General features: G+C 50.7%; 1 protein-coding gene across 4 annotated transcripts in view; it reads right to left on the bottom strand.

Moving 5' to 3' along the window:
- Window positions 1-2,156: 2,156 nt before the first annotated feature.
- The window catches only part of MAP2K3 (mitogen-activated protein kinase kinase 3), a 51,869-nt gene continuing 39,809 nt past the window's right edge, over window positions 2,157-14,216 (bottom strand). For all 4 annotated transcript variants that reach the window (XM_034783256.1, XM_034783257.1, XM_034783254.1 and 1 more), the window contains exons 6-13: window positions 13,579-13,698; window positions 12,879-12,995; window positions 12,510-12,561; window positions 11,240-11,367; window positions 10,216-10,293; window positions 6,573-6,712; window positions 5,656-5,701; window positions 2,157-5,186 (exon numbers count right to left, since the gene is read on the bottom strand). In XM_034783256.1, coding sequence (XP_034639147.1) covers window positions 5,103-5,186; window positions 5,656-5,701; window positions 6,573-6,712; window positions 10,216-10,293; window positions 11,240-11,367; window positions 12,510-12,561; window positions 12,879-12,995; window positions 13,579-13,698 — 765 coding nt within the window. In that variant the 3' untranslated portion in view covers window positions 2,157-5,102. The remainder of the gene's footprint in view (window positions 5,187-5,655; window positions 5,702-6,572; window positions 6,713-10,215; window positions 10,294-11,239; window positions 11,368-12,509; window positions 12,562-12,878; window positions 12,996-13,578; window positions 13,699-14,216) is intronic.

Below are 14,216 nucleotides of genomic sequence, written 5' to 3'. Positions count from 1 at the left end.
TCATACAAATAAGGAACCAGCTACCTTAGATTAAAAAAAAAAAAAAAAAAAACTGCACAGCAGTGGATGTTCCAACAGGACATCTTGATAGAGCTCTTATTAGTGCTAGAGTGTGAACTAAGCCATGTGGCTGCTCCTTTTAATAACCTCCAGCACACCCCACATCCTATGAGAAGTCGTCAGGTCAGGGATCCGTTCCATAAACTGGCCCTATTTCACAGATGGGTAAACAGGCATAAAGGGCTCCCAGAGCTAGGAGGAGAACCCTTTCCTCCTTCCTTCAGCCAGCTTTAAACTGAAGCCCATCCTTCCTCACGGGCAAGGGAAGGTTTGATGGAAGCAGGAGAAGATCAGTGCTAGAGGACCAGGGAAGGAGATTGGCTGGGGATGGGAGGGAGGCCCTGTCTACACTTCACATGTGAGAAGCCACAAAAACAAACCCTGGGTGGAGAGTATAATAGGCCAGGGGAGGCTAAGCCTCCCCAAACCCAGGCCGTGACTCTGCCTCGAGGCCCCACCCTCACTCCACCTCTCCCCCAAAGCCGCCCGGGGCTTGGCTCGGGCTGGCAGCCCAGAGCTCGGGGTGGCTAGGGGCCAGGAGCAGCTCGTGCCGCAATGGAGGGCTTGGGGCTATTCTGGCTCCAGTGGGCTGAGGGGCAGGGCCTCGGGCAGGGGACTAGCCTCCTCGAACAGGGGGTGTACCTGCCGCCCATGAAACAAACCCCAACATCAGCTGAACACTCATCCCACCAGGCAACGGGAAACTCCAGCAACATTGCCACTGGAGAAGGGCAAGTTAGAAAGTGAGTGATTAGTCCCAGAGTTGCTATACAGTTATTCCAGGGCAGCAAGGGGATCAGGCAGGCATCCTATTCTCAGCCTATTAAAAAAACCTAGCCTCTTAGACCTGTGTCCTAATGAACAATCCATGCCTTGGAACAGCTCAGGGGTTGGAAGGGGGTGAATCCTCCACCACTGCCTAAGAGTTAAATAAAGTTAAGGACAGCGTTTGCTCCTAGCTTCCGCCAAAGCCTACTTTGTCCGTCTTCTTTGTGAACTTGACCTCACCCCAAGGGTACTTTTCAGAAGATTCGCTGCATTAGGCTCCATCCACTACTGATTTTTTTTTTTTTTTAAATTCATAGCGATGCTGGCTCACGGGGTTAAAAATAAACACGCTCCAGCGCGGTTTCCACACAGCGTCTGCAGTGCTAGGGAATGGAATGACGCCTGCTTGACAGCTGATGGGATACTACACCAGCCTCAAGCCGATCCCAATTTCTGATCAGAGCGACTAAGTGCATGGACGGGTGTCGGCAGAAGGTGTCTGAGACAGAGCGTTTGGGGGATGCAAAGTATTAAAGCCCCATCGTTATACCTCCCTGCTCTTCCATGCAGGAATGAACAGTTGTTAGGATAGCTACAGAACTGAAACACACTGACACCCTCGGCTATGGAGGACAGAATTTAGACTGGTACAGCAGGGCCCCAGGCACGACCACAATACCAATCAAAAGCCATGAGACTCCCCGTTAGCTGGTGTAGGGCCGCACTCTGCTCAAAACAATCGCTCCAGCCAGTCTTCCGAGTTAACCTCGGACCTACTCCAAGCGGCTTAAAATTCCATTCTGCCAGGCTGGGGCGGGGTTAGGACTCTGGTTACTGAGCAAGACTAACAATAGCTTGTTAGCCATAGTTCTCAGAGCGCTTTCTGCAGGTCAGTGTCACTATCCCCACTGCACAGGTGGGGAAACCGAGGCATGGAAGGGCAAAGTGATTTGCCCATAGTCCCTCAGCAGGCCAGGAACAGAACAGAGGTCTCCTGAATCCCACTTTAGTGTTCTATCCACTAGGGAACACTGCTTATACCAGTACCTCTACACACGGTGTACACTGCTGTTGCCCTGACCTTCCCCGTTTGTTGCCTGGCTATGTTGTCATGTGTTAAACTAAGACTGCAATCTCTGGGGCAGGAGCTCTCTTTTGGCATATGTCTGTACAGCACCTAGCACCACAGGGCTCAGCTCCAACAGGAGGGGACATTACTGTAATACACTTCATTTGTTTCAATACCAATTCCAACACTGAAAATGGACAACTGTTAGGGGCAGCTGGAATGAGCAAGTGTTGATGTTCCAAGAAAAGCTCTTGAGAAATCGGTTTGGGGGCTTATTTTATTGAAAACAATGACCAAGTTAATGGTTACAGACCATTCTCGTAAGCACAAGGTGAGAGGGCCTTCTCCCACGGCAACAATTCTCTCTCTCTCTCCAAGCTCAGCTGGGTTCCAAGCAGTTACTTGGAGTTCTTCCACCAATCCTCCGAGGGAAAGCAACAGAGCCAGAAGAATAAAGGCCTTGGAGCGGAAGAAAACGGAACGGTAAAGCTGAAATACCCCAGAGCGAGATTTACTCCCGGTGCAGGCAGTCAGAACAATACCTAGGCATTATGTCAGTCACAGGGTGCGAGATTTGCTCCCCCGATGGGATTCCCCCATACAAAGGCAGAAGGAAAGTCCTTCCCATGCCATCAGGAGGAGAGTTGGAATCCAACCAGAGCCAGGGCTCTTTCGGGCAAGGTGAAAGGCATCCAAAACCCACGCAATAAACGATAGCCAATCCCCAAAACACCCGGGGGGAAAATAAAGGAGGGAAAAGAGCTCAAAGTCAAAATAAAACAATCCCAACTAACCAACAAGGAAAAATACAATCGTACAGCACAGCAGCAAAAGGTGCCGTCCCAAGCCTGTAGAGTTGCATCTACCACAAGTCTCATGAGAGTTCCAGGTGGTTTGCAGCGTGGGCGAGAGGAAGGAGCAGCTGAAAGCGTTCAATCACTTTCTTATTTGAACCATAGACCAGAGTAGGGCTTATCCATCTCCAGTCAATAAACGGCGCTGGTTGTGGAAGGGATGGTCTAAAATGGGACATTAACCAGAACAGCTATTCTGCAGTAAAATGACCACTGTGGACACTATTCCAGTACAGTCAACTTACCCTGGACTAACTGCTCTGCTCTGGAAGTGCACTAATTATTATAAAATAAAAGTGGCTCATTCCAGCATAGTCTCCACAAGGGGAGCTATTCCCGTCAATTTCCCCTTGTAGAGAAGCCCTTAGATGGACTCTGCAGAAAAACAAGAGCCATGAACTCAGGGCACCTGATTTATAGAGGGGCAGAGCACAAGTCAATGGAGCTGCACCCTGAAAGCCAGATCTCCCACGTACAAAGTTCCAAGAGGGGTCTTTAAAGAGGTTTGGTTAAAAAGATGCATTTTTACCAACAAAACCCAAATAACCCCACAATTCTTAGGCCTTGTTGTGACCCATCCCGGCCACCCCAAATGTAACCAGAAAGTTGCTAGCATTCACCAACCCACTAGCCACATATACATTTGTATGTTCATCAGTGGATTTAAAAATATACATATATATATATACACACGCGCACACACAAATATGTATTGGAAAGGGGAAAAAAAAATCAGAAAACTCATTCATTTTAAAAACGTCATCCACATATGGCATGTGCATTCTGTGATCACACACAGCAGAAATCAGATCATTCCTCCGTTCCCTGGCCCATTTAAAGGCTTCTCTGGCTGCGGGAGGGGGGACCCATCATCCGGTTTTCACAGTGGATTTGTTAAGGAAGGGGAAGCCCCCTTCCTCCCACAAGGAAAGGGTTTAATTTATAGCTAGTTCGATTAAAACTAGGAAATGAGTTACAAAGTCCATTGTATATACACATCAAAATGTACAATTACCGACACCACCTCTACACATCATTGGCTTTACATCGATTTTTTTTTTGGTTAACACAGGACTGAGTAGGTATTAAAGCAACCTCAGAAACCAACAAGAGTCACAGTGCTGGGTCAGTTCTTGAGCTCCGGGTGGGAGGGCCCAGCCCCAGGGGGCAGAAGGGAAGGGGGACAAGTCATAGCCTCTATGAACATCTGAAACCCCGCTGAGGGTGGGATTTTGGCACCTAACTCACTGACTGCCAATGGGAGCTGGCCGCCTAACTGCCTAGCCAATCCCAGCCCGGTTTATTGGGGGAGGGGTGCCCGTTGAACCCTCTCCCCAAATACCATGGGCCTGTGTCCGTTTGGACAGGGGTGCCCTGGCCGGTGTGAGTGGGGAAGCGGGTCACCGATCCGAGACGGGAACGCAGACGCCCAGGGAGCGTGGGTGTAGGAGCTTAGAACAAGCTGGGACTGTTTGAACAGGCTTTTGAGTGAGGATGTGGTGGTGGGGGGTGTCACTGTAACAGTCTAGGGAGACCTGACCTGTTTGTGGGTTTGCCTCAAGAGGGTTCTGGGAAGGGAGGGGCACCTCGGCCTTCGAGAGCCACGCACTTCTGATCCTGGAGACGACACCCCCCGCCACCTCTTCCACAAGCAGCAGCAAACTGCAGCTGTGCACAGATTTCCACAGACCCCTTTCTGAATAGAGCCCTGTGGGATCCCCGCAGCCAGGGTACTGGGTGGGGAGGGCGGAACAAGACTGAACTCTGATGGAAGCAGCCCGTGCACCCTCTGGCCCCCAGTGGCTCAGGAAGAGACCCCCCCTCCCCACCTCTCCAGGTCTCGGAGAGGCAGGGACAGGAGACTGGAGAGTGCAAGAAGGGTCTCTTGGCTCTGCTGCACAATGGAGGGAGCAAGTGCAAATATTCTCTGGACCCTTCACTGCCGAAACCAGACTGGTAGTGGGCGAGGGCACTTTCATACTCCCCCCGCCCCATCCTCGGGCATAGCAGATTCCTCAACTCAGATACCAGGAGTCTGGTTCCCCTGACACAACTGAGGAGGAATGTCTGGCCCTAGCAGGTCATCTCCTGAGCCCACTCGGTCCCATGGGTTAGTCAGTAACGGCAGTGACCACTACATGTGTCAATTTCCAAGGTCCTTCCTGTGTCACTTTCAGCGTACAGGTGATAAAAAACAGAGTGCCCCCGCGCTCAGCTGGCTTGGAGATGAACACAGGCAGGGGAGATGCAATTTGTGCAAACCACCGTGAACATGAGTCCTCATTCTCTCTTGTGCAGGGAAGCCAGGACGTTGGTTTGAAGTGACTGTACGTGGCAGCGAGGCTGGTGAGTTAGGAGTCTTCCCCGAGGATCTCTGTCACGAAGGAGACCATGTCAGTCTCTTTGGTGTTGTGCAAGGTAAAGAAAGGATGTTCCTGCCAACGAGAACCAGGATGGGGTCAGCTTGGGCATGAGGAAGGACAACACTGAACACAATTGTGGCAGGAGTCACCAAGGCAGCAATACATTGTGGTGGCTCTCTTCCCACACAACCAAATACAACAAGAATGCCTAAGGTTGGTACATTGATCCTTTTAGACAGCACGTTTGAGGCCCTGGGCTGAATCTCGGTATGACACTGAGCTGAACAGATTCATTTCACACTTTGTGACCTCTGCTTTCGAAGTATATGCAAGATTCAAAGACCAAAGTCAGACACCGGGGAGGAGTCCACCCCACTGCGTCACAGGTAGCAGAAGCCAGTGTAACCAGCCGATGGGCGTGTGTTACAGCTCCTCCTCTGTGCCGGTCAGCAGATTATCTGGGTTCTTACAGCCCCTATTCATTTAGCTTTAGTTACAGGCCAAGATTTTGTGAGATCAAAGAATAAAAATCCACGCTCACCATAAGTTCTAAATAGTTCATTCGTTCTGCAGGGTTCTTCCTTAAGCTGGAACAGAAAAAAAAAAATGTCCATGATACAGTGACTTCATCCCAGGAGTGGGAGACCGCTAGCCACCATCCCCTTCTTTCTATTAGGCAACTACCAGTTCTTAACTCCCATTGGTTACACAAGCATTGGCTTTGAACCAAAGAGCCTAGCAAATCAATTAGGCAGGCAAATAGGAAAGCAGTGTCGGAAAGCAAACACAAATTTGTTAGTCTCTAAGGTGCCACAAATACTCCTGGTTCTTATTCCTGGCCTGGTAATCAGTCACATGAAAACCTCACCCTTCACCTTGTACAGCCAGAGCACGTGCAAGCTATGCCCAAGATGAGAGGGTCTGGTACCACCCAACAGGACGGATACCGCATGCCAATACCTAGTCCAGAATCATAGGCCCAGCTAAGAGCCGAAGGCAGATCCTAGTTGTGCTTAAAATACTGCGCGAAGTGCAGCCCAGCTGAGATGTGCTTTATCCTCTGAAAATCCCAATCAACCTTCACCCAATTTTAAGTGGCTGCCAAAGGCAGCGTTGGGCAGCAGATGCACCAGGCTGCTCTGGGTTGAGTTTCTGCAGCTGAACCAGTCATCACCAAAATTCCAACAGGGTGAACCGTACAAAGCGGCGGAGCAATCGGTTTCTTTTCAGCCGACCCAGCTGATTCAGGGCAGGAAACCAAACCGATCTGTGGGGCGTTTGCGGCACAGCTTGCAGGAGAGTGGTGATTCGGGACGAGGGGACAGGGAAGACTTAGGGGGGGTCCCGAGGCAGAGTAAAGGTAAGTTTTGTGCTTTGATTCAGGAGACCAGCACTCGGCATCGGGAAGCCTCCATAGGCTCTGACGGGAGACTGATGGGGTTCAGTTCAGACACTCACCACTGTGCTGTGAAGTCCACAAACTCCTTTGAGAAGCGATCCGCAGGGAGCTGGGGCGAAGGCTCCTCTACTACTTGCTTGAGTTGCTGGAAGGGGGTACCCCAGGACTCGTAGGGGAAGCGGAGAATGGCCATCTCGATCTAGGGGGGGAAGGGAGGAAAAAGGCATCCATGAGGAATTGGCTATACTGCATGTCCGTCCTCAGACTGCTCTGCAGCATCATAGTACTTAGATAGTTCTCTGGGGTAGGGACTGTCTTTGTGTTTGTACAGCACCTAACGCAAGGGGTCCTGGGCCATGACTCAGGTTCCTAGACACAATAGCAATACCAGCTTTAGGCCGATAGCCCCCAACTGAGCACCAGTAGGTAATACTGTTTCAGTGAAAAAACGGTGACGCTTTTAAACGAACTTTCTGACCAAAGTGAAAGTTTCCTGCCAAAACGTTCCAGTTTTTCATTAAAAAAATATATGAAACCAGAAGCTAAAATGCTTTTCCACAACTCCAATTTTATTTTTCCCCCTCAGTTTTTGGCTTCTCACCCATATACACCTTTACCCTGATATAACACGACCCAATATAACACGAATTCGGATATAACGCGGTAAAGCAGTGCTCCGGGGGGGGCGGGGCTGCGCACTCCGGCGGATCAAAGCAAGTTCGATAGGACATGGTTTCACCTATAACGCGGTAAGATTTTTTGGCTCCCGAGGACAGCGTTCTATCGGAGTAGAAGTGTATTATATATTCTCCTAGGAAATTTTGAAAAACAGGATTTTTTTGATTTTTTTTTTTTAAATGTTCTCCATTTTTTTAAATGTCCCTTCAGTATTACTCTGCCCATTTTCAACATGTCCATCACGTGGCATCTGGGCATCTTTTAAGATTCCTAACACCCTCCTGAGTTAACACTAACCCCTACAGGGAATATTACTACACAAAAAGACACGCCCATGGAATAGGAAAGCCAATGGAAGAGAATTAGTTAGCAGGCAATTGGCTATGCCAGCTTGGACCATGAATCCACCAAACCTGCTATCTTTACTCTATCAGCAGCCTTTGCTGCATCTTTCAGAGGCATGCAAAATCCTACCAGGCACCCAGAGGCATCATGTCATGCTGGCCACGTAGAGAAAGGATGTTTATTTGGTGATCGGCTTATGCCCAGAATCAGGAGATTCAACCACCTCTACCCTGGCCTGCATAATTTCCAAATGTTCTTGGTCAAAGTCAGGCTGCCTCGTCAAATCCAACAAAAATCTCCAGCCTCCTGCGGGAGCACATTCCAGAAGCTTCTTTTCTTTTAAGTCTGATGGTAACTTGGAGCTCGCGCAAAGGAGGGACAATAGGCACAGAAGGGATTGATCAGCTCCGAGTACTCCCCACATACTTGCTTACTGCCCTCCAGCTCTTCTTTCAGAGCTAAAACACTCAGCCTTCCTCCTCTCCCCTCGACTGCACGTTCTCCCACGTCTCTAGACAGCTTCGCTGCCCCTTCTCCAGGGCCACGGCCGCAGCTGTATCTTTAAGGTACATCGCCACACACCCTGTCTCGGGAGCAAAGATCGGGTAGGGGGCTCGTGCGGTTGGCTCCTAAAAGGAGAACGCTGCGGGCCAGTGGCCCGGCAAGCTCTGGAAGGGTTTGGAACGCGTAGAAGCCAGAGTCTAGCCAGCTTCAGGGCCCGATGCAAGCTGTGCTAAGTTTAGCCTCTGCCGTTTATGCCCTTAACTACTACAATGAGAGTTGCCCTGTAAAAATTCTACGTAGTGCTGTGAGGGGCAGCGGGGTAGGGCACCGCGTTACAGAGGATTCATGCCTGCCCTCAGACAGGCACTGTTACCTGCTGGAAGAGTCACTGCCTGCCTGGCACATGCCAGGATGGGAGGGCAGGCAGGAGCCCTCAATGAGCTCTCTGACACCCCGCAGGGACACTGGGCCCACAATGCAGCAGCCCCAGAAGGCTTTGATCTCATGTTTGGTGACCAGCCTGGATTCGGATTCTAACTGCCGGAAAACTCTGTGCAACCCGCCCACGAAAAGACCCTATTTGGTACTAGCCAACCGTCCCGAAAACATGCTGGTCTGAAGTCATCAAGCCCCATTAGGTTACAAAAACAGGAAGCCACCCCAGAGGAAGACATTAGTAAGAGTCACACAGGTTGGGGCGAAAATCAGCTGCCTGCTGGCAGCATTTCAGTGGAGCCCTCCCTCTGGCTTTTAAATAAGCTGATAGATTTCCTCATTCACACAATCGCTCATTGCACGGCTTCCTGCATTTTGGGAGGAAAACTGAAGCATGATCACATTTCCAGGCTGCTGCGCGGGTGTCCAGTCAGCTCAGCTCCAGACGGGATGCAAATTCAAACAGAAAAAACGCACAAGTGTTGGAGGTTGCTTTTGCCCCGGGGGGGGGAGGCGGGCGGAGAGAGAGAGGGGCAGCTGGGGGAGAGAACATTTGCGAAGGCAGTTCTTTGCAGCATGCATAAACCAACTTCATGAATGTCACGGTTAAAAGCTTAGGGGAAATCCTAAAAAAAATTCTACCCACTCAGCCTCTCTATCTCTTGGAAGAGGCAAAACCATTTCCCAGGCTTTAACTTCTTTGAGCCAAGAACTGGGATTTCCTTCGTCCATTGGTGCCAGAAGGCTTAAGATGCTCACTGAAACAGCAGTTTCTTACACTTGGTAGATAAGCTACCCTAAGCCACCACTACTATGAATCAGATTTATAACCAGTTAGCGGCGTGGCTGGCTTGAAACATGCCTTGTGTCCACGCATCACGAGAGCTATGTCTTCCCCACCCTCCCCAGCTAGAGGTCTTGAGACTGGTGCAACTCACTTCTTGCAGCACCCAGACCCCAAAAGCTGTGCTTTCTGTAACTGGTTTGGCTGGCCCTCCTTCCTCCCAGCTCTCTGTGCAGTGGAATATCCCACATTGCATTGACCCACCTGCTGCTCTGTGTGCATGTTCTCCGGGCACTATGGCATGACTTGCCCAGTTATTCCCAGAATGCACTGCTACACACGTCAGGCACATGGTACAAACAGCTGCGCTGGCAGAAAGGTTGTTGCTTATTTACAGACTGAACCATGTTTCTTGTAACCAGCTATGGAGACCATGCCCCCGACTGGCACAAGAGGGAAGCTGGAGGGTTGGCAGGGCCGTAAATGCGGTGTTAAAAGCCTGGACTCCTGGCTTCCCACAAGTAGCACCAGCACCCTCTTCGTCAGTCTGGACCCAACACCCCTGGGAGCCCACAGCCCAGCCTGACATTTTCATTTGCCTGCCAAGGGATTTAAGCCCCTCTGGAGCGGGGAGTGGCTCAGAGCTAACCCGATACTGCACAATATACTTGTGAAAAACCACAGCCCGAGGAGCAAAACAGCTGTACCGGGGAACACAAGGAGAACGGCAGTCTGTTGAGGGCCAAACCCAGAGGCCCTTACTGTGTCTTCATCCAGTCATGCTCCCATAGACGTGAACAGGAACTGGCCTTAGGATTTGGCCTCTACTGGAATGTATCCTCTTGGGGTGGCAGTTTCCAAACCGCTTTAAGCATGACCATGCTAGAAGCCGGAGTTAGGCCCACCTGGCCCTCCCCAGCGTGGTCACACAGACCACAGAGCGCGAGCACCATTACCATTGTGATTCCAAGACTCCACACGTCGGACTTCACATTGTAGCCCTTCTGGTTCAGTTCCGGGTTTATTCTCTCGGGCTGTAACAACAAGATGGAAGATGCATTCAACTCAATCTCATTTGCCCAACGTAGAAGACAGATGGACAGACACCTGCCAGCGTATATCCTGGACTACGAAACCCAGCCTGGGTGGGCTCCCCATGGGCTGATGTTAGCGTATAGGCTCCCCCAAGAAAAGGTTACCTCTAAACATGACTGATCAAAGCAATGTCTTGATCAGCCTTATCCACATTAATTTCTGTTCTTCTTTCCCCACATTCCAACTCCCAGAAATGGCTTCTACTGCAATTGCTGCTATTATCAGTTATGGTGGCCCTCCTGGTGCCAGGCACTGTGCAACCATCTGAGAAAAGGACAGGTCCTGCCCCAAGCAATGTGCAGTCTGCACAGATAACAAGACAGCAACAGGTGGATAACGCTGGGCGGGGCGCTGGGAGGACAAGGCAAGCAGTGAAACAATCCTGATTAGCTCAGTACGTAGAAATGTCAGCACACTAAGTGTCTAGCCAATGAGGAGGCAGCCAGCCCACCAACAGGCATCTTCTGCCAACAGCCAGGCTGGTAACACGATTCCCTGTGCTATTTTGAGGACAGAAGATGGCAGGGGAGCAGCCTGGGTTACAGTGACAACGCTTGGTGCCCAATCCAACAAAGCCCATGCTTAAGGACGCGAGTAACCCGGCTGACTCAGTTATACAGATGTGCAGTGACTTGAGCGGGGCCAATTACATGCTTCAAATTAAACCAAGTGCTTTGCTGAATCGGTGCCCCCAGAGAACATTCTGTGAGCAGTTCCATTTCAGGGCAGGCCAAGGGGAGTGGGCGGGGGTTTGTTTTCAAACTACCCCATTCTGTTCTGACTTAAAATTAGGAGCTCAGGAGGGGACAGACCCACCCCCAGCTGATCCAAGGCAGAATGCAGGCTCAAGATGACAGACCAGATTATGCATCCACACACACTTACAGCCATGTAGGGTTTACAGCCAGCGTCCATGGTCTTAGCAACGGAGTCCACCAAGTAGCCACTGATTCCAAAGTCGCACATTTTCACGTGCCCCTCCTTGTTAATGAGAACGTTGGAAGGCTTCACATCTAACAGGATTACAGAGAGGGAGCGGATTACGCCTTCAATTCAGAAAGCACAAAAGAAGTGAGCGACAGAGTTAAGGAGGCTTAAAACCAGGAAGTCAATGTTTCTATCTGGTAGAGACTTTGCAGGGAATCCTGGCTGACTCAAGGGAGAGAGGATAAGCCAAAGGAAACAAGACCAGAAGTCAAAAGCCCCATTGATCCTGGATTTTAATATTATATGCTCTTAATTTTAGTATGCTTTGCACTTCTACGGCACCTTATATCCCAGGACAATGAGCTAAGCCTCTACCTCCTTAGGCAGCAGAGGGATCTCCTCTGATGCAGAACCTGAAGCACAGACGGATTAAGTGACTTGCCCAAGGTTATGCCTCTGCTATAGCAGAGCAAGGAAGAGGACCTAAGTCTCCTGACTTCCAGGCCCCGAGTTTTAGCCATGAGTTCATCCTTCAGCCCCTGGCCAGCTGCAAGGAATTTGAGGGGATTTTTCTAACAGTCTGCAATTTATGCTCATTCTTCAGGAGCTGAGGTTATAGGAGTGGGCAGTATGTGGAAATGAAATTGTTCCACATTCAAGCTGGAAAGGAGAAAAGGCCCAGAATCATGTGGTGGGTTAGAAACAAGGCTACGTTTTAGTCATTGGTATTTTGAGTAAAAGTCATGGACAGTAAACAAAAATTCACAGCCCGTGACCTGTCCATGACTTTTATTATATACCCCTAACGAAAATGTGGGCTGGGGGATGGTCTGGGGACGCCACGGATGCTGGGGGAAGGGGGTGGGGGCCTGGGATCCCTGCTGGTGCTGGGGGGGGGGGGGCACGCGGCAGCACGTGGCCCAGGACCCCTGCTGGTGCTGGGGGCTCAAGCAGCCCCTGAGTCAGCACCAGCCGTTGCAGAAGTCACAGAGGTCACAGAATCCGTGACAGACACACAGCCTTAGTTATAAGGAACAACTTCAATGAGTCATAGGTGCCAAACATCCCTCAGGGTCAGGCCCTTAGGTTTGAAGCTTGTCTCAAGATTCTGCCAAATGAATCCAGGAGCCAGACACACCCAGCAATCTACAGGATTTGTGCCCTTTGAAGATGGATTCTAAGGTGAGAGAATCGTGCCGGCATGTCATTCTAGTCACCCAGCACTCACCTCTGTGAATCACTGACAGTTTACTGTGCAAATGCTCCAGTGCTCGCACAATCTACAGAGTAGAAGAGAAAGAGCTCGTTAGACACACTGAACCTCACAGCGTCAGCCTTTCCCAGCAAAACCGCCACCAGCTTCTAAACGAGTACGTGTTCGAACAGGTGGCTTGTGCCGTTAGCTTCAGGCAACTGCGCCGGCAACGCGTGGTCTGCATGCGTACATATGAACGTCACAATGCTTAGGACCTGTGCAGCATGCATCAGTGCCAAGCCCTGGGGCAGTGCAAGCTTCCAGAGTCAAAGGTGGGGTCGGCCGGGGGATGGTACCGAAGGACACCACACGGCATTCGCCGATAGAAAGTCAGCCACTCACAGACACAGCGATCTTCCCGAGAATATCCTCAGGGATCGTCTTCTTCTTCTCCAGCACCTTCTTGTAGAATTTATCCAGAGACGTGTCCATCAGCTCCATGCAGATCCACACGTCGCCCTAATGAGGAGAGAAGCAGTTCATGAGGAAGAGGAGGAGGAATTTCCTTGCACAGAATCATCCCGAGATCAAATGAAGGTGCCAGTCCCTGCCCTTTTGACGCTTACAGCAACAGCTTACAGGTTTGCCCGCAGCAGCTCCTTCTGTATCAGAGCATCATGTCTGCCTGGGGCGTGGGCGGGATGAAGACACATGGGCCAAAGCTGCACTTAGATACCGTTGCAAGTACTGTTTTAGGGCCTGGTCCAAAGTACAGCGACGTTGATGGAAAGATCCCCATGGATGCACTGGGCTTTGAATCAGAGCCTTAGTATGGAGGTGGGACAGAGGAGGAGAGACACTACCCCTCCACCCAGTCTCCTTGGCACTTTGTGGATGTAATATGGTGGCCTACGATCTACTCCTTCTGGAGAATTGACGGATCTGTGCCATGCTGGAGTCCAACCATCCACGGAAACAGCCCAGGCAGAATGGCAAGGGGAGGCTGGATATGGGGTTCTTCAAGAAACCATTTCACCCCGTACCATAAGTAGGTTAAGACCTGAGCTGCCAGGGTGTGCCAGACCTAATACTGCCCTGTTACCTCTCGGAAGAGGGCTCCATAGAAGGTGACTGTATAGAAGCAGTCTACTGTCCTCATGGAGATGTCCAAGTCCATCAGTAACCTCTTCTGCTCCTGAGTGTTCACGGTCGCTCGGATTCTCTGAGAAAGAAAAAAAAAGTCATTAACCAACGGTTATGCTCTTGGGCCCGCACGTGACACCTTAAAGCTCCAAGCACTTAATGGGAGGTCTAAGGGCCCCATTGTTAACCTAACCTTCACTAGGCCTCTCATCTTGCATCTGCAGTGCTGACGATGCACAGAATTGCACCCACACCTTACATCATTTAGATGCGTTGGTCCCAGATTTCCAGGTGGTGTGCGTGGGTACCACTGAGGGATAGGAGTCTCCACTACCATTGGTTGACTCCATGGCAGGCACTGAAGCATGCCAGCCCTTGAACGGGCACTTAGACATCCAAGTGGCCTACACAGCAGATCCAAGTGACCGAGGGCACGAATGAAGTGGCTGGGATGTCATGCACGGAGCTTTGAAATGCTTCGGAGCTTCATGCCCTGCAGGAGTAGCGCTCCATTCCCTGCAGGAAGGTGGGTTCTGCTCATGCTTTCCCACTCGCCTAGTAAGTGCCTCCCCAAATCCAGTCCCACCAATGGAATGC

Source organism: Trachemys scripta, chromosome 10, assembly GCF_013100865.1.
Source record: "Trachemys scripta elegans isolate TJP31775 chromosome 10, CAS_Tse_1.0, whole genome shotgun sequence".
Lineage (NCBI taxonomy): Eukaryota > Metazoa > Chordata > Testudines > Emydidae > Trachemys > Trachemys scripta.
Note: the sequence above shows the minus strand (reverse complement) of the source record. Positions and strands in the feature narration are given on the sequence as shown.